Source organism: Verruconis gallopava, assembly GCF_000836295.1.
Source record: "Verruconis gallopava strain CBS 43764 unplaced genomic scaffold supercont1.38, whole genome shotgun sequence".
NCBI lineage: Eukaryota > Fungi > Ascomycota > Dothideomycetes > Venturiales > Sympoventuriaceae > Verruconis > Verruconis gallopava.
Genome location: NW_015622174.1, coordinates 163,871 through 188,208, shown reverse-complemented (window position 1 = coordinate 188,208; position 24,338 = coordinate 163,871). Strand labels below are relative to the sequence as shown.

Below are 24,338 nucleotides of genomic sequence, written 5' to 3'. Positions count from 1 at the left end.
GCCAGGAAGGCTCCAGGACGGGAAGGCGCCACTCTGACGCCCGCGTCCGGCGCTCCTGCCCCACTTTTGCAAGCAGCCTCAGGCGTTCTGTCGCTGTTCTTGTGCTTGGACAAAGCACGAGCTGGCCCGTTCGTATCGACAGCACAACATAACGAGTACTGCGGTTCTACTCTTGAGGAACCTGCATCTCATACTACAATTGTCCGCTCTTCATTACGTCCTACTTGCTTCTGGTGAAACTGCGCCAGATCTGATCGACCAACGACCTATCTATCCTGGAGTGCCATGCCTGAGGTCGACATTCTTCGCTCTGAACATCAAATTCTTTCCCAATAACCGTTACCGAGCCGACACAGGCCTCGACCTTTGTCGCCTTGCTTACTGCGACTCAGCCCGCCACTGAGCCCGGCGTCTTCGTTGAATTTCCTCTTCACCTCAAGGCCGTTCTCTGGAGTCCACAATACAACGCGTTGCAGTCAGGCACAATCTCGTGTAGGGCATTTCATATTCATCAGCGCTCAGCCGATCACAGTCTCGCGTCAACGGTCGAGCTAACTAGGCCATATTCCTTTGCCAGTTTTTCCGCCAGGATCTCACCCAAGACATATGCCGTCGACTGGACATGGTTGCTTTGTCTTTTGTTAGCGCTCGGAACCCATGGCGTCGCATTTCTTATCACTTACTTCGGCACAAACGGACAGACGCTCATGTCCGCCACTCGCAGACCTTCTAGTCCGAAAACTTTGAAATTGGAGTCAACGCATGCCTCGTCGGGCGTTCGTCCCATCTTGACAGTGCAAGACATGTGCCACGAGCTTCCGAAATGCGTGCGAATGTGCTCCCAGATTTCTTCATCATCCGCGTTTGGATCCGGTCCAAGCACTTCGATAGTGTTCTTTGCATATATAGGCGCCTGAAGAAGCCGAATTGTCTGCCGAATACCGTCTATGAGGACTTTCCGGTCGAAAGGGTGGGTGGCAAACTTTGGATCTATGATAGGAGCTTCGTTGGGATCGGCAGATTTCAACGTCAATGTACCGTGACTTTGTGCATTGTCAAGAATGCATATGGCTCCGACAAAGGATACATCTGGTGAAGGCTCGTAGTCAAGCATTGATGGTGGTGTATGCTGATGACGCTCGTCAAAATCAGTCTCTCGCGTTGACATAACACCGAGAAGCACTTACGGTAGCGATTTCAAAGTTTGGTATCGTTGGCTGTGAAAGGTGTCGTTGGATGTCGCATGGCAAACTGGCGAACTCCTTTGAACTCATCGCCGCTGCGCTCTTTAGAAAAGCCATCGGGCTAGGGCAGAGTGGAGCAACATCCGTTTCTACAAAGTCTGGCCCATGCTTTACAACAATACCAACAGCGGAGTAGCAGTGATCCCGCAGGTTCTTGCCGACCATAGGAAGATCGTGGACGGTTCTAATGCTATGCTTTTCAATTTCTTCCTTGGGGCCGATACCTGATAGCAGGAGAAGCTGAGGGCTGTTTAGAGCCCCTCCTGAGAGAATGATTTCTTTACGCGCAAAGAACACCCTACCGTCCGCAGCTTCTACAGCGACCGCGCGCTTGTTCTCAACCATAATCTTGGAAACTAGTGCATTGGTCACGACAGTCAAATTAGGACCACATCCAGGTAGATATGCTGCCGCTGCGTGTATCCTTTTGCCTTTCCAGCAATTGACAGTGCCCATGCCAAGACCAATAGGATCACCGTCATTGATATCCGCGTTCACTCTCATGCCAATTTGTTCCGCTGCGACGAAGATGTTTCCTATATCAGGAATCCATGGCCCACCGTAGGAGATATCGATTTTCCCTGAAGTGCTATGATCCGGACTTGCTTTCAAATACTTTCTAAGCTCTGGAACGGGAATTTCGGGATGTAAGTGCTGGATTCGATCCAAACACTTCTTTACGTTCAACCAGCGAAAATCGTCATCTCCTGTTAGTCTTGCCCATTCCTCGTAATCGTCTTTCGGCCCTACTAGCCAGCCACAGAAGTTGATACTAGTTGTTCCGCCTAAACCCCGACCACGCGAATAGTCAACCTCTTGTCCGTTCAACTGATGTTGTGGAACCGTTTTGTAACCCCAATTAGGAAATGAATTTGGGTCGAATGCGACGTTGAAACGCTCTGAAGCTTCAAGGTACGTCTCATTTCCATTTGGCGAGCCTGCCTCCAAAAGAACGACCTTTGGTCGGCTTGCAGTTTGAGCTAGCTGGGCTGCAACTGCACATCCTGATGCTCCAGCTACCAACTGTTAGCGTCAATGGCAATTTCCCACAGAAGATATTGTCGTACCCCCAATGACGATAAAATCATATTCAGAATCCATGTTCAAAATGCGAGCGAACGATTTCATGCCTCTCCAATAATTTCTCTAGTGTGCAGCATATATGACTTGATTCGGCCGCCACGATTCCATCTAATTTTTTCGATCGTTCCAGACCAACGAGACCTGATGAACTCTGAATTAAAAAGAGACCATTCTCGAACACAATGTCTATCATCGGAAGCATACTGACCAATATCCCAGTCTAGGCTTGCATGGTAGCTGAACTAGTTGCGAGAACGTTAATCAAGCTTAACCATTATTTCTTAGACTGGGATATCGGGCTTTTCTCAACCTACAGGTATTTCTCTGCTGCACGTTAATAATAATGGCTGGGATGCGCTTAGTTTGTTGACGACTATCTCCGCCAAGCTGCGCCCGATCGGCTGTTATATCCGACGGATGTTTGTTGTAACCCTTGTCCAAGAACGGCGAAAGGCTGGCTAGGGCCTGACTAGCCATCCTCATGCATGAATGGAAGCTGTCCTGGTTTTGAGAGATCTTATCTTCGCTGGCTGTGGCCTTGGGCCAGAACTTACTGACGCAAGCGACTTGGCTTACTCCAGTTGTTCCTAATGACAAGCATCTCGACAAATGCCATCAACTCCAATTCCAGGCTGCCGAGATAAGAGGTGCTTATAATCCCTGGAAGTCTCAGGTCGACAACCTGGAATTTTGGTGGTAAACCTCAGTCTTCGCTGTCTAAATTTCTTGCAAGATGTCGTTTCGACAAAAGCTCCATAAAATATCCAAAGCCCTTGAGGTGAAACCTACGGACGATGAATATGAGAAAATCGAGACTACTCGATGGGGGAACAGAGACACATACCCGATTCCTCATGACAAACGAACTTATGGCGTATATGCCTACATGGCTTACTGGGGTATGTTTGTCTGAGATCATAGCACATTTTGATGCTTACGCAGACAGGTACGTGTGGCATTTGTCTTAGCTCTTTCACGATGGGCTCCTCATTCATTGGTATTGGCTTGACGGCGTGGCAAGCTATGCTCGCCACCTGTATTGGCATGTTTCTTGCTTGCGGCAGCGCCTACCTTAGCGGAGTCCCAGGTGCTAAATTCGCGCTCGGATACGGCGCGTATGCCCGCGCAGGTGAGCTTATCAGAGTCCTGATTATCATCTAAAGTCGCTAATTCCTTCCTGTAGCCTGGGGGCTTTGGGGCTCTTATTTCTGCATCATACTTAACATTTTTCAATGGTATGAAGGTAGACTGACTCTTGTGTTCGGCATCTAACAAAGGATAGCTTTGTATTCTATGGCATCCAAATGTACTTTGGAGGCCAAGCCTTCGTTATCATACTAAACGCGATATTTCCAACATTTCTGAGGATGAAGAATACTATTCCGTTGAGCTCAGCCATTACCACCAAAGAGCTTATTGGATTCGTTCTTTTCATTATCCTGTACTTGCCAATCATCTACTTTATTCCTGCCCATAGAATTGTTAAGTTTCTCGAGGCGAATGTTGTGATTTCTGCAGCTACCCTGTGTGGTATTCTAGGATGGGCGGTAGCTGTATGTCCATCGTCTTACCAGAAAAAAGGACTTGAGACAAACTAACTTCGCCGTTAGATGAACGGTGGAAGCCCGGGAAATCTAGTTAAACCTGCATTCACGCTCTCAAAAACCGAACAAGGTTTTCGTATCGTACAAGCCATTACTTCTGTCGCAGGAACCTATACGGGGGGATCTGAGCGTCTCGCTGATTGGAGCCGATATAGCAAACGTCGACATAGCTCTACTCCGGCGATTCCAATTCTCGCTATCACAGTAATTCTAACGACCCTTATGGGAGTCATCACTGCTTCTGCATTAACGTCGTACTACGATAATGCTGAAGTGCAGTGGAATCCTCTGATTTCTTTGCAGCAAGTGCAGGCAGATACATATACGGCGAAGTGCCGCGCGGCTACTTTCTTCGCCGGTGTTGGGCTGTTATCTGTCACAGTCTTTGTGAACTACACTATGAATTGTGTCTGTTCTGGCATGGACATGGCAATTTTGTTGCCCAAATATCTGTCACAGCGCCGTGGTTCTATCTTGTTCTCAGTCGTTGGCATCCTCGCTCAGCCTTGGCGATTTGTAAGCCAGGCAACAACTCTGGTTACTGTACTTAGCTCTTTTGGAGTCTTCTTGAGCCCCGCAGCTTCTATTCTTGTCGTCGACTTCTGGCTTGTACGTAAGCAGAAGTGGAACATTCCTGAGCTCTTTCAACCACACGGTAAGCTCTTTAGCAGAATCTCTACATGTTCTCGTCCATTTCTTACTAATGGCCATGCTCTAGGTATATATTGGTTCTGGAATGGCATCAATTGGAGAGCTTTTTTGGCATACTTCCTCGGAATGTTTCCTGCTCTCCCTGGCTTTATCAACGCTACTGGCGGAAACCCGGTCAGCGAGACATGGATTCGGTTCTTCCAAATCTCATACTTCTTCGGATACCTAGTTTCTGGTGGTCTGTACTATTTGATAAACATGGTCTTTCCACCTCCGGGGCTAGGTGTGCAGGTTGACTTCGATATCGATGGTCACATCGTGGAGATAGTTGATTCGGCGAGCGATAAAACACAGGAATATGGCAAAACAGCTGAGTTTACCGAGGCAAAGGTGTAGGTTTACTGTCGAAAGAGTATCCACAATTTTTTTCCCCCTTTTTTTTTCTTTTTTTTTTTCTTACGTTGGACAGGGGCATTTGTTGGGACTGAAATATTGAGATTATGGAGATTTTGATGCACGTCAATCTGTCTCGAATAATCGATTAATGATGTAGATCTCACATTCTTTAGAAAGCACACGGGATCATATAGAGTCTCAAAGCCTGGTATGATGCCAAACATTTGCTGAGTTATTGCATCCTCCGAATCTTTATGAGCATCGACTGAGATCTCATTTCCTTCCAGGATGATGAATATTTGTAAGTACGATCGAAATTTGAATTTTGAGCATAATTGGACATGTTCGCATGAATGAAGGAGGACTCCTTCTGCCTCAAGAACAGACATCACCACGTGTTTCCCAGAGTGCTGTCCCTCTACATATTTGCGAGTGAGCAAGGGACGGTTTTGATTCTTGTTCCCGGGGCTGTTCTCTCGACTGAAAGGTGGCAATGTATCAATGTGTGTGATAGCCATCAAAAATGAAGTCTGTGGATCTTGCGTGGAGCCACGACGGTCTTTTCATAGAATGATAGAGATTTTGATAAGGCTTCTCCACATGACTACGCTTGTCAGAGCGATCATGGCCCAGAAGCTCGGAATGCTCATTTTCCTGGCAAGCTTAGAAATCAATCTAGACGAAGCACGTGCTATCGTGCCAAATTGGGGCGTCTCTTATTCGTGCACTTCGGTCTAGGTGGAATCGATATCGATTCGAGATATGATAGCTTGAACCAGCTTCTGGGTTATCTGTGGTGTTCCTTCGGTGTTACGCCCGCAATTTGCCGTCGGCAAACATCCGATGAGGGGAGCTATCTTCATGACCCAATCTCGTTGCAAGAGAGTCCGGCGATGCATACGTTCTTGTTTAAAGAGACGAGAAGTGATTCTGATATAAACAGTGTGTCGTGCGCTAAGCTATGAACAGTATCGCGATCGCTGCACACTTTGCCCTTTATTCGTGAAAAAAATGGGTGTTCCGTACGAGGCGCAATTGTTCATCAACAACAAATTCACGCCCGCGTCGACAGCCGAAACATTTGAGCTGCGATCTCCGTTCACGAACGAACTAGTCGCCAAAGTCGCGGAGGCTTCGGTTGAGGATGTCGACACCGCTGTGGCAGCAGCTGAAGCTGCTTTCCCAGCCTGGAGCGCATTGTCGCCACAGATGAGGGGCAAGCCTCTCAAAAGGATGGCGGAGAAAGTCCTCGCGGCAAAGAGAGAGCTCGCCGAGCTCGATGCCGTGTCGATGGGTCGACCGGTGGACGGATACTTCGACGCTGACTATGCCAACGTGCACTTCGAATATTTTGCTCAAGCAGCGTACGCGACTGGCCACACTTCGCTCAACACGCCAGGCTTTCTGAACATTTCGCTGCGCCAACCATTTGGCGTCGTGGGAGTGATCATTCCCTGGAATGCGCCGCTTGTATTCTTTTCCAAAAAGGTTGCTCCTGCTGTGGCAGCCGGCAACTGTGTCGTCCTCAAGTCGTCGGAGAAGGCGCCGTTAACGTCGTGGAAACTTGCTCAATGGATCGAGGAGTGCGGGTTTCCTCCTGGCGTTATAAATGTCATCCACGGCCACGGCCAAATATCAGGCCAGGCAATGGGGACGCACATGAAGATACGATGCATTAGCTTCACTGGATCGACGAGAACTGGCCGCGCAATACAAAAGGCTTCTGCAGACTCAAATCTTAAGAAGGTCGTCTTTGAGCTTGGTGGCAAGGGCCCTGCAATAATATTTGAAGATGCTGATATCGATGAAGTAGGCAAACCTTCTGGAGCACGCAATATGCAATGTATTAACCTTGTGTTAGGCGGTGAAGGCGACCGAGTTCAGTATCATGTACAACTCGGGTCAGACCTGCATGGCAAACTCGCGAATATACGTGCAAAAGTCGATCAAGGACAAGTTCACAGAAGCCTTTAAGAAGATAGCGAATTCGCGCAAGCTCGGGGACCCAACCCGTTCTGGCACAAACCATGGACCACAAGCGGACAAGGCACAGTACGAAACTGTGCTGAAGTACGTTGACATTGGAAAGCAAACCGGCGAAGTAGTCCTGGAAGGAAAAGCCGAGGGGCTCAACATGGTGCACCCGGTCGTCTTCACTAATCAACCGGAGGACAGCAAAATTATGAAGGATGAAATATTTGGGCCGGTCGTTGTGATCAATGCTTTCGATACGGAAGAGGAGGTGATCGCGAAGGCCAACGATTCAGAATTCGGGCTCTACGCGGCCCTGTTCACAAAAGACCTTCAGCGCGCACTTCGAGTGAGCAAGAAACTTGAATCCGGCATGGTCGGCGTCAATTGCGCCTCGCCCACTGGATGCTGGGATTTGCCATTTGGTGGCTGGAAGGGAAGTGGGACTGGTAGAGAATCACTACTGGAATCGCTCGAGCACTTTACAGAGCAGAAAAGTATTTTTTTCAAGGTACCAGGACTGGGTGAAGCGTCGACTTCTGCACTTGGACGATAGATGGTAGGACGTTCTGTACATGTCTTGGAAGGATGGCTTGTTGCATTCTTGGACCACGAAATAATTTCTCAACACCATATCATATGAACTCCGAGTTTGCTCTTTCCTTTTATCTTTGTATGAATACGATCGGACAAGAATAATTTGTTCAATTAGAAATTGGAGACTGCATGTTTCTTTATCTACTAAGAAACGATTCATTTATGTCACACTACGTGCCGAGAACGCGTCATCTTTTTCGACTTGTCTTCCGTCCTTCCACCATCCCAGCACCAAAGGTGGTCGACCAGGCTTGCCGTTTCTCGGTAGTTCGTTCAAAAATCGCCACCGAGCCTGCTCCTTGTAGTTCTGCTGTCGCCAATTGTTCACAGTGCTTGATGGATCCTTGTTAAGCAGAGGCAAAATTTCGAACAGTCCGGGATCATGAGCTAGGCACACAAGCACATTAGGATTTGCGTCGAAAGCTTGCATCGACGCGATGCTTTGATCCGCGACTCTTGGGTCTACATAAGCGCTTCCTGATGCCTTGCTTGCTGTATACCATGGCCTCTTCGTTCGTTCTTCCACATCAGAGCATGGGTGGCAATCTGTGAAAATAGAACACGGGCAAGGTGCTGGAAAACTGGCATCAAGACCCCAAGCTCCCGGATCCAGACTTGGAGGCAACGGGACTGCAGCCGTTGGTCTTAAAGCCCCGGCAAAGTGACACGTATCTGCTCCCATAAGTAAGAAAGTATCCTCAGTCGTCCTCGCGAGGCCACACATATGGCCGATTGCATGGCCAGGTACATCAAGCAAGTAGAATGACCCGTCTCCGAAGTAGTCGAAAGCGCGAAAGTCGCCAATCTTGAAAGAATCGTCGAAGTCTATCTCCAGAAGTTCTTTGTTGGCGTAGTCAGACTCTAGCAATGGCGATTCCGGGTTTGTTGGATAACCGGGTAACATGACACTCTTAAAACCTTGGCCAACGACGATTCTTGTGGTTCTTGGGAATTTCGACATGTCCCCGATGTGATCGAAATGCCAGTGTGACCAAACTACGGCCTCCAAGCTCCCTAGAGATATTCCACCTTCCTCGAGGACCTCATCCACCCCCTTTTCGCACCTGAAGCCCAGCACATTCACACCATTTTTGAAGCGACGGTCGACAAGTGGGGAGTAATTCCAGTAGTCCTTTCTACCACCTGCATCGAAGAGAATTCTCCTTCCGTTCGACTGGTTAGATACTAGGAAGGCCATAGTTGGACAATTGTATGCTTCATGGCCAGGTATGACCGGATCCAGGAAGTTCAGCGACTTGACGAATAAGCACAGCGTTGTATCCAGGGCTTGGACGATCACTGTTGAGTTCGAGGCCGGAAGGTTGTCCACTGCAGCCATTTTTGATATTCCTGCATGCCGATTGGGAACCAGAGATGTTGAGGAAACTGTAAATTCGCTAAGCTATATGGCTTGCCCAGTGGTGAAGTCTGTTGTGGCCGATCGCCTTAAACTGATCTGGGATGCCTGCGATTCCGGCACATCCTTTCACGACAATCAGGCTGCCAGCCAAATCTTGCAGTGTACATCGAGTGTTTTCTCCTCAGCGGAGACCCTTCTTTCGGGGAAATTCAAGTTCAAGGGTGGAAAGGTTATCCGTTGATGAGCAAATGTCGGAGGTTCGGTCTCCTAGATTGAAACACGCGCATACATGCAGGGATATCGGCTGACGGGAGCCGATGGCTATCGCGTTCCGCCGGTGCATGACCATTTGTCGGATCGCGCAGCTTAGTGAACATGCATGCGAAGCGCGATGCGCATGCGATGCAGCTATGAATTTGGCCTGGTGCAGATGGGCAACTGTACTTGACGCAAAAGGAATGTGCTTAATACGCGAGGACTCTGTGGTTGTCTTCTTGATATGAAAACCGTTGTAACTAGACCAGTTCATCATGATGCTCAATGGTACCCATCGCAAGATACGCGTTGCAACCGCACAGTTCTATTCCCACACAGATGTATCAGCTAATCTTGAATTGAGCCGAAAATACATTAGAGAGGCAGCGGCGGCAGGAGCACAACTAATTGTCTTGCCCGAAAATGCAAATCGAACGAGGATAGATTACAAGGATCGCGATACTGCCTATCGACTATGCGAGGACATTGACGGTGAATATATTACAGGCCTTTGTGAAACCGCAAAAGAACTAAACATATACATTGTCGCTGGCGTGGATTTGAAAACTGCGACACCACCTAACGTGAACATAGCAGTTGTACTCATCGGAAATGAGGGAAGGGTACTTTACGTGCATCACAAGACAGTTTTGGTAAGTGAAGCGCCAATATTCGCTGTACTGAGCGCTAATTGATTTTGCACAGTGGGACTATGAGTATGCCCTTTTCGTGCCAGGCTCGAAAGAGATTGAGGTCATCGACACGCCAATTGGGAAACTTGGTCTCTTGAGTTGCGCAGATGGGATCGTACCGGAAGTTCCTCGCTTGTCTGCTTTAAAGGGCGCTGAGATTCTCTGCAACAGCCTAAACTCTCGTGGGCCTGATGAGATGCGGAGCCACGAGCCTCTACGGGCCATCGAGAACCACGTTTGGATGATTGCGAGCAACAGCGTGGGTGGACCAGAGGATCAATACCCATGGACGGGAGGATCGCAGATAATTAGTCCCACGGGCGAGATTCTGGCTTGTGCTGGAGAGACGGACTATGGGATGGTCTGGGCAGATATCACGCCTGAGACTTCGTTTCCCAAAATTCTTGGAGGCGGCATCGGCTCGTTGGAGGAATTTAGGAGACCAGATATGTATGCCGACTTGGTCGCTCCCATCGACTCGCTGCCCGTGGCAAAGATGTATGGAGCTGTCCCCAAGGATGCTCCTAAGCGGCCGTTGCAAGTTGCCACCTTGCAGCTTAGTTGGTATCACAGCACGGTCTGGACGATAAATCGGACAATCGGTCAAATCAAATATGCAGCCTCGAGAGGCGTGCAACTTGGAGTATTCCCAGAGCTGTTTATTTTCAAGCGCGACGAGGTTACGCGTGATCCCGCGGCGGCTGCCCAACGTTCGGCAGAAGTGCTGACTCAAATTCAGCATGCTGCAAAAGACGCTGGCACCATTTGGATAGTTGCGAGCTTAGTGGAACAAGAGGGCGATTCTTATTACTCTACAGCGTTTCTGGTAGACAATGAAGGCTCGGTTGCAGGCAAATATCGGAAGCTCCATCTGAGCCAAGCCGAAAGAAAATGGGCGACACCGGGCAATGTGCTTTCCGTCATTGAGACTGCGGTAGGGAATATTGGATTGATGATCGGAAACGAGGTCTGGCTTCCTGAGATGGCACGACTACTGACTTTGCATGGGGCCGAAGTGATTGCGCATCCGGCGGATTGGGACAGGATAGAGGCTGCAACGTGCGCGGCAGTGGAGCGGACGGAGGAGAATAGGACTCACCTTATTTCGTGCGCTCGTATGGACAACCACGCGAAGTTTGGCAGTCAGATTGTGGTGGCAGATCGCTTTGTTCCGGGCCAGTGCATTGCGCTCATGAGGTATCCAACTGCAGTCTGGTCACGCACCGGGTTTGAGGAGAACATCTTCTATGAGCTGGACTTGCAAGACTCGCATTCCAAGGTTCAAGGCTTCTATTTGGACCCTTGTGCTACTCGGCAACCGCATTTGTATTCTGTCTTTACGCGATCATCCGTCCGCGGAGTCGCACAGGGCAAGGCGTAATGAAGTAACTTGTTTGATATCTCTACAAATCTGACGGATCAGGCTCTCTTCCAGCCTGCTCTTAGGCGATCCACGGCTTCTTCCTCGCTGACAGCATCCGCCATTTTCGCGTTCATGTCGAACATATTTGCATTGTGAATCTCGGGAGACCGATCCCCGCAGGCCGAGCCGACAACCTATTGAATTGTAAGCTTGAGATGAAGTTTGAGAGGTACCGTCACAATCACCATTGGCCTTATCCCATGCTGCATAGCGTCCAAAGTGCTGGCTCTGACACATCCACTCGTGCTCACACCACAGATGACAAGCGTGTCTACACGCAACACGTTCAGTCTCGTAATCAAGTCCGTTCCGAAAAAAGCACTTGGATATCGCTTGTCGACCAGCACGTCTCCCTTTGAGAAATCTGGAACCAGTCCCTCTACCCAATCGGCCAAGCCCCTTTCATCACCCACTTTCCAGAGATCCAACGGCTTGCTTTTGAGATAGAATATGCCAGCCTCCTTCATGTCGTTGTACACTACACGGGTCCAGATGACTGGGCAGTTGCCCTCACGAGCGGCCGCCAAAAGAGCCTTCATTGACTGAATCGAAGCGACAGAGGCGGGATTTGACCGTGTGTCCAGCGGACTACCCTCTGTCCAGTACGCCTTACAAACATCGATAAGGAGAAGAGCGGGTGAAGTGCCCCATCCGATGCGATTTCCAAAGCCTGAGGAAGCGTAACGCTCACTTTCAGGGTGCCTGATGTCGGCCATGCTCTTGATTGGTCTTGCAGGGAAGACGACGCGTTAGATAGTATTGAACGAGAGCATTACTTAGACAACCTCAAACACAGTCATATATATGTGTACCTCAATACTAAAATGTGCAGCATTATCGGCTGGCACTACCGCCATCGGCAGCAAAGTTGCCCTAAGCAGATAATGCCGAACTCGGCCGGACACAAGGCGTCCTTGGGCGTGTTGAGAAGATATCGGAACCCGTGGACTGCATCAGAGTAGCGCAAGCCTCATCTTGACGGCGGCCACGAAGTCCCTGAGCCTGGCTTTCAACGCTCCGTGATCACCACAGGAAGGCAGAGTATTTCACACAGTTATGAGCATTTGGGACGCTTCCAAATGTGTGTCGGTCAATCTTGACTCAATTTTCGCGACCGGGCACTGGAGCAGCTGGAGACCGCAGCCAGCACAGGGGTTCCACCCTGCTGATAGAGAGGGGCTGGCCACTAACTTGTAGCAGCTTGGCAGTATGACCAACCATCTGCTAGCGGTCGGGCTCGAGCTTCGTTTGGACTGGGGCGAAACTTTGGGCTTATCATGCCTACCAAACTGTTAAGCTGCGCCTTTGGGAGTCCAGAGTTGATCTGGTGCCATACGTGGATGGCCAACCAGGATCGACGTGTATGCATGAACCCCTTCGTACTCTACATGCCAGAATAATCCCATCTTCTCACCTCTACTTCCCCTCATCTGGGCTTCTCTGGGGTGCTTCTAATACTACGCGAATCCCTCTTGTCGCGATTCCTGCTTCCAATGGATCCCGCAAGCAGACGAGTCCCGCTTGACAAGCGAAAGCGCACCGAGACGTCTTGCGACCGCTGTAAGGCTCGCAAGCAGAAATGTGATAGACTTCTGGACCAAGACCAGTGCAGATATTGTCAATTGCACAACATTGCATGCACCACCACCGTCCCTCGAAAACGGAGGATATATGGCAGCGTTGAGGGCGTTGGCAGTCGGATCACTCTACTTGAATCGCTTGTCAAGGGCTTGCTTCCAGAGGCGAACCTATCGACGATCGCGAGTCTGAAGGAAACGGGAAAATCGCTAGGGATCCCTCTTCCCCAAGTCGACGATGGTGATGCGCCGACTGACGAGGCCGAGAAGCCGCCAGCGGATGGTGAGGAAGATACTGCGATTCAAGTGATCCCGGACGGTCAGAAACAGATGCAATATGTGGGCCCATCAAGCTCATTCTTATTTCATCTGAACTTACGACGATTGCTTGGAAACTACTCCATCTTTGAGTTTGCTCTATTTGGCAACAATGCAGCAGACCAAATCTTTGAAATCTCCAAGACGCCAGGGATGAGTCAGACTATGAATATTATGGACCGTCGGGGATCAAGTATGACTATAAGCGACTGCGGCTCACCGTCTGATGCGGTACGAGAGATCGATGGCCCGGTGCTAGAGACGCTCATGGATGCATATTTTGAAGTCATTCATTCAGATTTTCCAGTGCTTCACGAGAATTCGTTCAGAGAGTCATACGAGGTCTGGGCAGCTTCAAACACGACATCGGACCCTGTTTGGCTCTGCAAAGTGCTTTGCGTTTTGATTCTTGCCCGTCGAGTTGCTTCTATAGAGATTCCAGAAGAAGCACAAAAGAAATGGTGGACGCACGTACAGACGTTGTTACCAAGTGTACTGTTCTCGTCAAATATATACACGGTTCAGGCCCTAATGCTTGCTGCACTACACCTGCACAACACGAATCACCGGGATGCCTGCTGGAACTTAACCGGCACTGCAGTTCGTGTTGCTCATGCCATCGGGCTTCATCGGGAAGACATTAAGCAAAACCAGCCTCGGCTTGCTCGAGAGCATCGGAAGCAAGTTTGGTGGACGCTTTACGCCTTTGAGCAAATGCAAGTCTCATCCTTTGATCGGCCAAGTGCAATATCACACATAGCCAGCAGTGTTGGTGTTCCGAATGAGCGAATTCTTGGAACCGCTGGATACTATCCTCCAGATTACAACAAATGGTATCAAAAACTACAGATTATTTTGGGTTCAGCATGCAAGGCGCTTAATCCAGGTGGCAACAGCTCGTCTGTAAAACCAGAAGATGCATACAATAGGCCACTATCGCCAACAGCAGCAATACTTCGTGACCTTGACAGATGGAAGGATGGGCTTCCTACACACTTGAGGCTTGATGCTGCCAACTCCCTGGCTCCAGCAGCGCAGCGGCCTCTTCTACTCCTTTTCATTGAATATTACTACATTCTAGTGCTGATCACGCGCTCTGCACTCTTGCGTCGAGCTGTGCTTAGCACCCAAAATCCGCCAGAACATGCGATGCAACAAGCGCTTATTACTGTATCAGAAACCTGTATTGACGCAGGAAAATCTCTTGGTCAGCTTCTGCGTAAAATGGACAATATACAGAAGTTCAATGCCACCACATGGTTTGATATATTCTTCACAGTAATTAAACCCTGTTCAGGTGGTGGTATGGAGCTAATTATTAGTGCACAGGTTGCATCTGCATTAGTACTTGTGCTTGACATCCGAGTCAATCAAGACCGTCACGGCCCAAACTCGGAATCGCGGACAGTTTTGCGAGATCTGGCAGCCATTGTTACTCGCCATTTGGGAAATCCTCGCGTGCCTGGGTCCATGCAAGCGCTTGGAAAGATTGTTGTTGAGGTCAATGCGACAGCTGAGCAGTCTGGCCGCACCCAACTGGATACACCCACGTCAGCGGAAGCGCAGATGCCACCTTCTTCTCCGGCTGCCATGCCCACGACCCCTGCGCCATCAGTTCAATACTCTCCGCGAACTCAGATTGGCACACCATCAAGTATTCACAATCTCCTGGCTTATCCGGTGGACCCTAACATGCAGCCTGATCCAAATGCGCAATATCGCGGGCAACTTTATGATCCACAAACGTGGACTCAATTATCTTTCATGGATGACCCCACCCAGAACTGGCAAGATTGGACGTGGGATGATATTGAAACAATCGTTCGAAGGTAGTATGACTTTTTTTGGTTTTTTTTTTTGGGGGGGGGGGAGGTGGACTGGGAATACCAAACACTGGTAGCCGGATTTACAACCTCCCAATTATTGTACCTTGTTTTCCGAGATCATGTTCGTTGTTGATATGTACGACATGCATGTGAAGGCCAGCGCTCTTGCCCAAGGACTTGAAGATATGAATCTAGCAAGCGTGTGAAGAATTGCTTTCCAATGTTTGAGTAACTCTGAAACGATCAGGTGAAGGTTGCATTTGAATATGTTAGCGTTAAATGTGGTATTGCGGACGATGAAATATAATATTTTATTGCTGAACTGCTTTATTCTGCATGACGTACATCCAACGTAATTAATATACATATTTGAAGTCCTTTTGTTCGTCCAACACTTCACCGGCAGCCTCTCTCTTGGCAATCTTTTTATTATGAAGCTTGAACAAGAAGATTGTCAAAGCTAGGACAGGGAAGCAAAGGCCTGTGATCGAGACGCCTGTCCTGAATGCAACTGGATAGCGCGGTGCTTGCTTTGTTATGAAAATGTTTGATGAGATGAAATTGGCGCAGTTTCCAATGCCGAGAATGATAGCGGTGGCAACACCTTTGTAAGCCTGGCCTCTGACGTTTGCAGTCAGGAGACCGACGTACATTGGCATCGCAATGAATGTACCGGCAGAGATGATGAACTGGGCGAAATATCGCACGGGGGACTTTTGATAAGTGACATGAATACACCAGCCGGTAAGAGAGAGTGAAATTGCAAATAGGAGGAACGGCCACCGCTTGTTCAGGCGACCAGCAAGCAGGTTGCACGTCAATGCAACGAAAGTACCCACGATCCAGACCGGAATAGTCATGACCTGGGCCCTCCGTGCCGTCCAGCCTAGCTGGCTGAGAATAGTCGGGTTGAAGCTAGAGAGTGAGCCCGCGGAGAGATCGGCACAGAAGAAGAGGAGGGTGCAGAGCCAGACGCGATAGTCGACGAACGCTCTCAACCATGTGCTCGTACTCTCCTTCTCAACCTCCTTACCCTTGTCTGCTTCTAGACGAGCCAACAACATAGCGCGGTCTTTCTCGGACAGCAGATTGTCCTTGGCAGGGAAGTTAGGGCAGAAGATGAAGACAAGGACTGAGAACACAATTGTGACCAAGCCTTCGACCACGAAAATCCATTGCCAGCCATCGAGCGGTCCTCCGAGATCCATGAGGGCATATGCGAGGAGCTGATGGAAAAGATTAGCATCGTATTGGAGATCTATAATCTCTAGCACACTCACGCCGCTGAAACATGCACCCATCTGTCCGAAGGCAAAAAACATCGCGAATCGCAGAGCGAGCTCCTTCTTGCGGTAGTATGAGGCAATCAAGAGACCAGCGCCTGCAGGTAAACTTGTCTCCACAATGCCCATAAGGAAACGGATGGCCAACAGCCCACCATAGCTGTGGGTCAGACCCTGACACATAGCAAGAACGCCTGGTGTGTTCAGCGAAAAGATCAAAGCCACGCGTTTCCCGAGCACTTACCAAGGATGAAAGTTTGGGCACCGAGGAACAGGTTCGGCTTGATAAAAGGTCTCGACATGATCCAGTTGCTCGGAACTTCGAAGAGCACGAACGGGATGTAGAAGATCGACAAAGCCACATTGAAGCCATTAGATGGCATATGGAGAGCCTTCTCAAGACCGGCAAGTCGAGCATTGGCAATATTTGTCCTGTCCAAGAAACAGATGAGGTAAAGCAGCCCGAAGATGGGAATCACTCTGATGTCGAGCTTTGTTGTGAGCTTTCGATCCTCAGCGGCGGATGGTGCAACATAGGTGAACTCTCCAGACGATGTGGAGCTCAACACGCCCTCCTTTACCAAGGCGTCCTTCTCAACAGTGGCAACAACGCCGTCGTTCAGGCTCTTCTCCGCAAGCTCAGACATCTCGCTCTAATGATTATTACGTGAGAGAATACAAGTGTCGAAAAAGTTTGGAGATAAAGTCCTCCGTGGGTTTTGAAAATCGCAATGTGGACGCACCCCAGACAATTATACATTCATGGCCCTCGCAGACATGGCTAAACGCTCCAATCGAGTTTGAATCATGTTGTTGGAGATAAGGCTACTGGAGTTGAACGGCGCTGGGGCGCGGCGATTGCTATCTTCGGTTGGTTGCCGATCGTTTTAGGCTTGAATGTGTTCTCCACACTGATTGCTCCAGCCAGGCCCAAACTGACGAGGACAAGGGCTGGAGTTCGAATCCACACCGTCGGAACAGATAGCCGCAATCGGCACGTGCTGGGTGACCCGCCTCCGCCGACGCGCTAGGGAAGTTCAGCTAGCGTCCTGGGATAGTTAGCTGCTTGATGATAAGTGGCCCTGGTCGGCTGCCCAGAGGACTACTCGTCAGCATACTTCCGCTTCCAGAACATCCGATAACTTGGTTCGTCCTGCAGCGCGGGTGCGGACACACTTCAGCATCATGCCGGATTCGGCTTCTTGAGCTACGGACTTTATGCCGTGCGATTGGCTGGTGGTAGTCAACCGTTCGTATAATAACGAAAGGATATGTTGAAACTTGGAAAAAAAGAGACCATCTAACTTCCTGTACACCTTCTTCAAGCCACAGCATCAGGAAAAGAGTTTCAACCAGCTTTGAGCTACGGATTACTACGAATCGCACGCCATGGTTGGTTTGATGGCAAACAGAGCCCAATTTGGGTTGATCCTGCCCTCTACAAATACAAGTGTTGAGGCCGAGTTCAATGCCATGTCTGTTCCCGGTATGGTCCACTTACTGTATCGACTGATACCTTGGCTCATGGTCCTCTAGGCGTCTCGTGGCACAGCGGTCGGATCTTCGTAAATAACCCCGATCTCAGTTCTTCAGAAGCCATGGAAGCTTTCCTGGTCGATTTAAGGAAGGAGATTCAGAGGGCCGTGGAAAGCGTATGCCACGCAAAAGTCGACTATCTCGTGATGGGAATGTCGGCAGAAACGTTCTGGGGGGGTGCCAACGGCGCGCAAGAGTTCATCAAATTCATGTCCAAGTTGTCCAATGGTCTTGGTGTGACCACTGGTGCCGACTCATGCAAAGAAGTTATGAAAGCATATGGCGCGAAGAGGATAGGCATCATCACTCCATACCAGCCCGTTGGCGATCAACAGGTTATCGACTTCTTCACACAAATCGGCTGTGAAGTCGTCGCCCTACACGGCATGAAGTGTGCAACGGCAACATCGATATCGGAAGTGACGTCCGACGAGATTAAGGCGGCTTTCCGCAAGGTCGACGGGCCCGACGTGGATCTGCTTATCCAGGCCGGAACAAATCTTCTGGCAGCCAAAGCTGCTGCGGAAATGGAGGTTGAGCTTGGAAAGCCCGTCATCGCTATCAACACTGCAACTGTGTGGCATGCATACAGAACAAATGGCATAATGGATAAGATTAGTGGCTGGGGCTCACTGCTTGAGAAGCATTAGACAAGAGTGTCGGGGTACATCAAGAGACAGATTAAAGCTAGCCTCAAGAAAGATGGCTCCTCCCCATGAATAGTTTCGAAAGACTTCAATACCAAAATCTGAGTTTGTATCAATAGACGAGCTTATGAATTGTTGATTTTTCACCCGTACTTAATTCCAGTCTTGGTCTTTTGTATGGGCACCAAGGCTATCTACGAGTTGGACAGATAATGGGGAAAGCCTCACTGTAGTTTTGGCTTCCATAATGGGGGCTAATCGATATATTTCTCAGATTGAGAAACTACAGCTGGGTTCAAAATTTACTGAGATAAGTCCGCTGACACCGGACGTGTTCTCCTTCAAAAAGGTCTTGTACTCTTGATGCGCAGGACACTTGTCTTCGTAGAACTTTTGGTCGTCCACACACGTGAAAACAGACTTTGTAACGAAGGTGTATCCCTGGTCTCTGACCGAGCCGCGAGCTGGGCCAGCTTCCATCGAAAGAATATATGGTTTTCCCTCCTTCGAGTCGTCAGAGCATGTGATCACAAGGGAAACAGCTTCCATACCTTGGTCTGGGTCTTCGCAAATGTCTCAAAGCCCTTGAGCGCCATGTCAATGTCCTCCTCTCTCAGCTTGATCATCGTGACTCTGGTAATTGGCGCCATCGCGCGCGACGTGATAAATTTTTGCGGCGGCTGTTGACCTCCCTCTCTCGAGAAGCTGGTTTCGGAACGGGCTGGTTCAGCAACAGTCGAAAAAACAAAACTGCCACTTCATGGCTGCTGAACATGCCGACAATACAGTCCAGGAATTAAATCCTACACTTGCGTATTCGATTCGCTGCAATCGATGCGACGGGCTCTTCGGGCCAACAGGAAGCGATGCTGTGCTAGTCGCTTTTGCTGCAGGGATTTGTTATGATGGGCCAGTGGCGAGCATCCAATTTAGGCAATATTCGCAGCGGGAACCGCTTATCGCCCGCTCACTCCCGCCGGCAGCTTGTATGCGACACGCCATCAGACCATGGACCAGCGGCAAGCGCTGCCTTTGCTCGTGTGTAGATCACCGGCCCGCAAATCTCCATGTTTTACCATCCCTTGGACACACGGTTGTGGAGCACTGTTGCTTGGATGACTATTGGTGTGAACCGGGAGCGACGAGCCGTGGACTCTCGTGACTTCAAAACCGTGCCATGATCTTTCTTTAAGCCTCAAAACAAGTCCGAGATCGAGTCTGCCTCGACACAGTCCTGTCATTACAGACCAATTCGAACCTTCAACATGTCGATAGACGACCAACCCATCTCTGTTGTTATCATTGGAGCTGGCATAGGAGGACTGGCTTTGGCTATCGGATTGCTCAAGCAAAATGTGAAATTTACCGTCTACGAGGCCGCGCCCAAGTTCGATGCTGTGGGCGCAGGAATCGGTCTCGGTCCGAACGCACTGCGCGCCATGGAACTTATGGATCCTACCTTCGCCAGCAAATACAACAAGGTCAAAGTTGGCAATACAACCCCGGAGCGGAAGAACGAGCAGTTTGAGATCCTTGGGACGCAGGAAGGGTTTGGTATCACCGATGAGTGGACCGGAGGTTCTGTCTCCCATCCAAAGTTCGAAAGGAGCAGCGCTCACAGAAAAGCGCTTCTGGCCATCATGGAGAGCTTGATCCCAGATGGCACTGTCAAATTCAACAAGCGCGTACGAGATATCAAGCAAGATCACTTACAAGATAAGGTCCGCATCGACTTCGAGGACAACACTTTTGTCGAGGCCGATGTAGTCATCGGCTGTGACGGTATTAAGGGATTGTCGAGAAAAGCTGTTCTGGAATCGCGGTGGCCAGAGGAGGTTGCAGCAAAGTATGTTCACACCTACGTCTACCGCGGCATCGCACCGATGGAAGAGGCGAAGAAGCGCGTGGGTGTTTTTGGCCAGGACGCCAAGTGGTGGATGGGTCCACGCAAAGGATGGACGATGTATCCCATTTCCGGCGGCACCGAGGTCAACATAGTTTGCTTTATGTACGACGAGAATGCATGGGAGGGCGCCCAGGTTACCAGAGAAGTGACAAGAGAAGAAATGGAGGCTGAGTTCGAGAACTTTGACGGCAGACTAAAGTCCATGCTTGAAGTAAGCTCCGCGTCACATCCTCACTTTGACGATAAGTGCTAACCACACAGCAGTTTGTGAAGCCGATAAAGTGGCCGCTTTTCCACCACCCAGACACTCCAACCTACTATAACGGACACATTTGTTTGCTCGGCGATTCTGCACACGCATCGAGTCCAAGCCAAGCCGCCGGCGCTGGCCAGGGTCTCGAGGACGCTTTGATTCTGTCTAGGCTCTTAGGACTCGTCCGTTCGAAAGATCAGATTTCTATCGCACTCGAGATATATGATTCGATTCGACGACCGCGTGCACAAGGCGTTGTTCGAGAGAGCGCTCAAGTCGGTCGCGCATACTATTTAATTGACCCGAAGTTTGGAGACGATTTGGTAAAGATCACTGAAGATGCAAACCGTAGATTACCATTGATATGGTGGCATGATCTCGATGGTGACGTGAAGCGCGCAGAGGACACCTTCCGAGAAAAAGTCTCGGAGTCGAAGAAGAGCCAGATTGTAGCAGTGTCGGTGATTGAGACACCATCAGTCGAACCTCCACTGGCTGCCCATACCATTGCAGTTTAAGACATGTGTGCATATTGATAGACATAGGATGGCGCTGCTGGGAGAATTGCAAGCGATACGCTGTCATTGATGTAAGTATCGAATTCGAGTCCGCTAAAACAATCCACGCAGACACTTTTTTTTGTATCTAAGGGAAGACGGGAAGTGCCTCATGGCTATGGCCTCTTTAATCTACAGAGATGGCCACAAAGTTGTCGTGATTGACCGTTGTTCATGTCGCCTGATCCTGTGGTCCTGTGGCGGCGAAAATCAAAGCGAGGTTGACAATAAAACTCGACGACTAGCTTTTCTGGTGAAGCCATTCTAAAACACTACCATTGTCACCTTCATTCCCGTGCTGTGCAATACCAGTGAGAAACTCGAGCTCCGCCTCTGGATGGCAACGAAACAAGAGCATTGGACGAGGCAGAGGCACGTGGGTGTTCGGCGAAAAGCACGGCGTTGAAGGACGACATAGAGTTTTGTCCACTGACAGAGCTGGTATTCTGAGTTTTTGGGCCTAAAGGGAGAGCGCGAGCTTTGTGTGACATTTAAGTCGACCGAAAACCTACAGGCAAATGCTGTGTTTCCCAGTACGTTCTTTTCAAGTTCCCTCTCGCAAGCTATATAAGATTCCTCAATTCTTGTCCTGCCAAAAATTTCCTCAGATTTGACGTGATCAGCTCTTCTGCCCCTCTTGGTCTTCCACCCGCTGCATGCGGTGAAATGATGATATTCTTTGTTTTCCAGAATCGATGGCCCTCAGGCAACGGTTCCTGTTCGAAAACATCAAGCGCTGCACCGCCAATCTCTCCTTTGTCAAGGGCGTTGGCTAACGCGTCCTCATCAATGCTCGTTCCACGTCCCACATTCACGATCCAAGCATGCTTGGGTAGTTGGCGGAGCCGTTCTTCATTCAGAGCGTGCCTCGTGCTTTCTGATCCTGGTAGGATCATGATGAGAGCGTCGGTTTTGGGCAGAATGTCTGGGAGCTTCGCTTCCGAAGATACTTCTACTCCGTTTCGTACGCCGTCTGATCGAGCAATGCCTCGTACGTTGGCGCCCAGGATAGTGAGAGATGGAGTGAGCGTCTTTGCGATGTTTCCGTAGCCCCATATGGTCACGTTGGCTCCGGCAAGGGAGGTGAATTTTCCTTTCGGGCGGTCGGGCAATGGTCCCCCGAGATGTTGCGGCCACTTTCCTTGCATCTGATATTCCTTCATCTCGTCCAACCGCCGTGCAGCGCACAGAAGCAATGCCAACGTGTGTTCTGCAACAGTCTGGTCGTGCAGACCTGAACCAGTCGTTACTAGAATTTTGGTTCTGTCAAATCCTGCATTCAAGACGTCGTTTGGACCAGCGGCTAGCGACTGAATCCAGCGAAGATTCTTCATCCGCGACGCTGCATCCTTGAGATTGCTCGAGGAGTTTGTCCAAGTGACCAGTATTTCAGCGTCTACAAGATCTTCCGGAATGGGCTCGTTCACATTATACGGATGTAATGTCACCGCAAACCCCTTCATCAAGTCGATATCAAGAGCAAGGCTAGTGGGATAGAGGAGCTTCATCTTGACTGATTTGGATGCGAGACTGCTGCCGGAACAAATTATGGATTGAGAGAAGATGTGAGACAGAGGCAAAGGTTTGTCGTGCTTGGAAACACGGACGTAAACTGTTGAACAGCGCTCAACGTATAGTATAAATGACTCTCGCCTTCTCCACTTTTTAGTTGCCGATTTCGGTGTAGACAAAGTTCGAGATGATGCATCATGATTACTCAGTCGTCAGGATATTTCTCTCCATGGGGGCGAAGTTCAATATCATTGGACTTTGACGACGTATGCAAATAATGAAAAGATCGAAGCATAGCTGTGTTCTTGGCACTACGTCGACCCAGGCTTAGCCGGAGCATCAACCTCCCCCACAAAATTGACGTAGACCCGCTTTCATCGAGCTTATTTCTTCAGTCGCGAAGATGATGAGACTGTACCGCGTACAGTACATTGGGAATCAATCCCTTTCACCAAAAGATACTTTCATGGCAAGGGATTACTGTTTTAGTTGTAATGGATTCTCAAGAGTTGTAGGCTTAAGGCTATGCATACGCGCTCTAGCTACTTCGCAGCCTGAATTGCAGTTGATATCAAGGCTCCGCTGTCAATTATACATCTTAGGTAAGTAGAAACGTTTCCCTGTGCCAAACTTTTGCATCTTTTGAGTTTTTGGGGGAATATTTTTTGCGAATAATGTAATCGGGGAAGATACGTCGCTTTCGATCGTTCTAGTGCTTGTGGTCAAAGGAAGTAGCTATTACTCTTAATCATGCAACCTAAGATGGCCAAATTCCTTGCATACATCCTTCAAAGACAAAATTAAGCAGCATGGTTGATTGATTAACTTCCGAACTTCAGATCTGAGTGTGCGCAGGTATGCGATATCGCACTGTAAAGAACAGAAACCCTCCTAAAAGTAATGACTATTGGCAGTCAAATTAGAAAATCCTGAAGTAAAGGACGGGTTGTAGTGCCACAACGTCAAAACTTGGTCAAATTCTGTGCAACCACGTTGAGCAGAGCGGCAATAAGAGCATACTTCATCTCTCGGACATATTCTTGCACAGCCTGTCTGTTAAAGGCTTCTGATTTGGCCAATCCACATTTTCACACTGAACTGGTGATGATCACACTTTCTTAAAAGGATTCATTGGCAAAAGGCGGCTTCAGAAGCCTGCACTTTCATGCGGTATCTTCTATCAAGATTTTTCACGATCCTGATTTCGTACCAAGATATCTTCCGTGCGTATGTGGCACTGAAGCATGCGACTCACTGATGATCGATGGGAGAAATGTCACTATTTCTCCTTTGTCGATTTGTTAAGGACAGTATCTTCATGTGCACAGTACTGCGAAGTTTATCCCATTGGAGAGCTGGCTCCAGGTGGGTTCGCCCACGATGGTTGCCATCAAGATGACTTCCCATGCAATCGTGGCTGTAGCAATGTCATCTCCGACGCGAGTTCTACGGATATTATGTCATTTGTGCGAACATGTGCTAACAGGTCCTCAAATAGCTGATCGGGCCATGCATCTTTCCCTTAATGTCACTGCAGAGTGCAAGGTCGAACAACTTGCTCCGCTACAGGCTTTCGTTTCGGTTTTGTGCACATTCTTCAACGCGATGCAGTGTGCCAACTATCATCAGTGGAGCAAGACCGTTGAA

The 24,338-nt window shown here is 49.3% G+C and overlaps 12 protein-coding genes across 14 annotated transcripts; 6 read left to right on the top strand and 6 right to left on the bottom strand.

Moving 5' to 3' along the window:
- Positions 1–124: 124 nt before the first annotated feature.
- PV09_08266 lies at positions 125–5,280 on the top strand. 3 transcript variants are annotated; one of them, XM_016362131.1, is made up of 8 exons: positions 125–492; positions 578–2,156; positions 2,339–3,226; positions 3,274–3,456; positions 3,511–3,562; positions 3,610–3,880; positions 3,938–4,586; positions 4,650–5,280. In XM_016362131.1, the coding sequence occupies exons 3-8, from the start codon at positions 3,061–3,063 to the stop codon at positions 4,976–4,978; spliced, it is 1,650 nt and encodes a 549-aa protein (XP_016210096.1). In that variant the 5' UTR covers positions 125–492; positions 578–2,156; positions 2,339–3,060; the 3' UTR covers positions 4,979–5,280. The 3 variants fall into 3 exon arrangements, with proteins under 3 accessions (XP_016210096.1, XP_016210097.1, XP_016210095.1); XM_016362132.1 differs by having other exon boundaries at positions 125–1,891; positions 2,108–2,156; XM_016362130.1 differs by having other exon boundaries at positions 125–2,156.
- Positions 400–2,345, bottom strand: PV09_08267 (uncharacterized protein; the record flags this gene model as incomplete). Its single annotated transcript, XM_016362133.1, has 4 exons — positions 400–629; positions 684–1,129; positions 1,188–2,260; positions 2,312–2,345. 4 exons carry the CDS (start codon positions 2,343–2,345, stop codon positions 527–529), a joined length of 1,656 nt encoding a protein of 551 aa, XP_016210098.1. The 3' UTR covers positions 400–526.
- A 458-nt stretch (positions 5,281–5,738) lies between the features above and the next one.
- On the top strand, positions 5,739–7,677 carry PV09_08265 (uncharacterized protein). The gene is made up of 2 exons (XM_016362129.1): positions 5,739–6,787; positions 6,840–7,677. The coding sequence occupies exons 1-2, from the start codon at positions 5,990–5,992 to the stop codon at positions 7,503–7,505; spliced, it is 1,464 nt and encodes a 487-aa protein (XP_016210094.1). The 5' UTR covers positions 5,739–5,989; the 3' UTR covers positions 7,506–7,677.
- Positions 7,652–9,142, bottom strand: PV09_08264 (uncharacterized protein). The gene has a single exon (XM_016362128.1). The coding sequence runs from the start codon at positions 8,883–8,885 to the stop codon at positions 7,707–7,709; it is 1,179 nt and encodes a 392-aa protein (XP_016210093.1). The 5' UTR covers positions 8,886–9,142; the 3' UTR covers positions 7,652–7,706.
- A 294-nt stretch (positions 9,143–9,436) lies between these two features.
- On the top strand, positions 9,437–11,234 carry PV09_08263 (uncharacterized protein; the record flags this gene model as incomplete). Its single annotated transcript, XM_016362127.1, has 2 exons — positions 9,437–9,814; positions 9,867–11,234. 2 exons carry the CDS (start codon positions 9,437–9,439, stop codon positions 11,232–11,234), a joined length of 1,746 nt encoding a protein of 581 aa, XP_016210092.1.
- On the bottom strand, positions 11,128–12,117 carry PV09_08262 (uncharacterized protein). The gene is made up of 2 exons (XM_016362126.1): positions 11,462–12,117; positions 11,128–11,410 (listed from the first exon to the last, which is right to left on the bottom strand). Exons 1-2 carry the CDS (start codon positions 11,990–11,992, stop codon positions 11,273–11,275), a joined length of 669 nt encoding a protein of 222 aa, XP_016210091.1. The 5' UTR covers positions 11,993–12,117; the 3' UTR covers positions 11,128–11,272.
- Positions 12,118–12,566: 449 nt separating this feature from the next.
- PV09_08261 (uncharacterized protein) lies at positions 12,567–15,032 on the top strand. Its single transcript, XM_016362125.1, has 2 exons — positions 12,567–14,449; positions 14,501–15,032. Exons 1-2 carry the CDS (start codon positions 12,770–12,772, stop codon positions 15,002–15,004), a joined length of 2,184 nt encoding a protein of 727 aa, XP_016210090.1. The 5' UTR covers positions 12,567–12,769; the 3' UTR covers positions 15,005–15,032.
- Positions 15,033–15,318: 286 nt separating this feature from the next.
- PV09_08260 (uncharacterized protein) lies at positions 15,319–17,090 on the bottom strand. Its single transcript, XM_016362124.1, has 3 exons — positions 16,525–17,090; positions 16,278–16,474; positions 15,319–16,223 (listed from the first exon to the last, which is right to left on the bottom strand). Exons 1-3 carry the CDS (start codon positions 16,925–16,927, stop codon positions 15,354–15,356), a joined length of 1,470 nt encoding a protein of 489 aa, XP_016210089.1. The 5' UTR covers positions 16,928–17,090; the 3' UTR covers positions 15,319–15,353.
- Positions 17,091–17,397: 307 nt separating this feature from the next.
- On the top strand, positions 17,398–18,610 carry PV09_08259 (uncharacterized protein). Its single transcript, XM_016362123.1, has 2 exons — positions 17,398–17,766; positions 17,817–18,610. The coding sequence occupies exons 1-2, from the start codon at positions 17,670–17,672 to the stop codon at positions 18,464–18,466; spliced, it is 747 nt and encodes a 248-aa protein (XP_016210088.1). The 5' UTR covers positions 17,398–17,669; the 3' UTR covers positions 18,467–18,610.
- Positions 18,588–19,312, bottom strand: PV09_08258 (uncharacterized protein). Its single transcript, XM_016362122.1, has 2 exons — positions 19,015–19,312; positions 18,588–18,967 (listed from the first exon to the last, which is right to left on the bottom strand). The coding sequence occupies exons 1-2, from the start codon at positions 19,111–19,113 to the stop codon at positions 18,734–18,736; spliced, it is 333 nt and encodes a 110-aa protein (XP_016210087.1). The 5' UTR covers positions 19,114–19,312; the 3' UTR covers positions 18,588–18,733.
- Positions 19,313–19,446: 134 nt separating this feature from the next.
- On the top strand, positions 19,447–21,681 carry PV09_08257 (uncharacterized protein). Its single transcript, XM_016362121.1, has 2 exons — positions 19,447–20,580; positions 20,634–21,681. The coding sequence occupies exons 1-2, from the start codon at positions 19,729–19,731 to the stop codon at positions 21,138–21,140; spliced, it is 1,359 nt and encodes a 452-aa protein (XP_016210086.1). The 5' UTR covers positions 19,447–19,728; the 3' UTR covers positions 21,141–21,681.
- PV09_08256 (uncharacterized protein) lies at positions 21,599–22,948 on the bottom strand. The gene has a single exon (XM_016362120.1). It carries the CDS (start codon positions 22,685–22,687, stop codon positions 21,743–21,745), a length of 945 nt encoding a protein of 314 aa, XP_016210085.1. The 5' UTR covers positions 22,688–22,948; the 3' UTR covers positions 21,599–21,742.
- Positions 22,949–24,338: the final 1,390 nt, after the last annotated feature.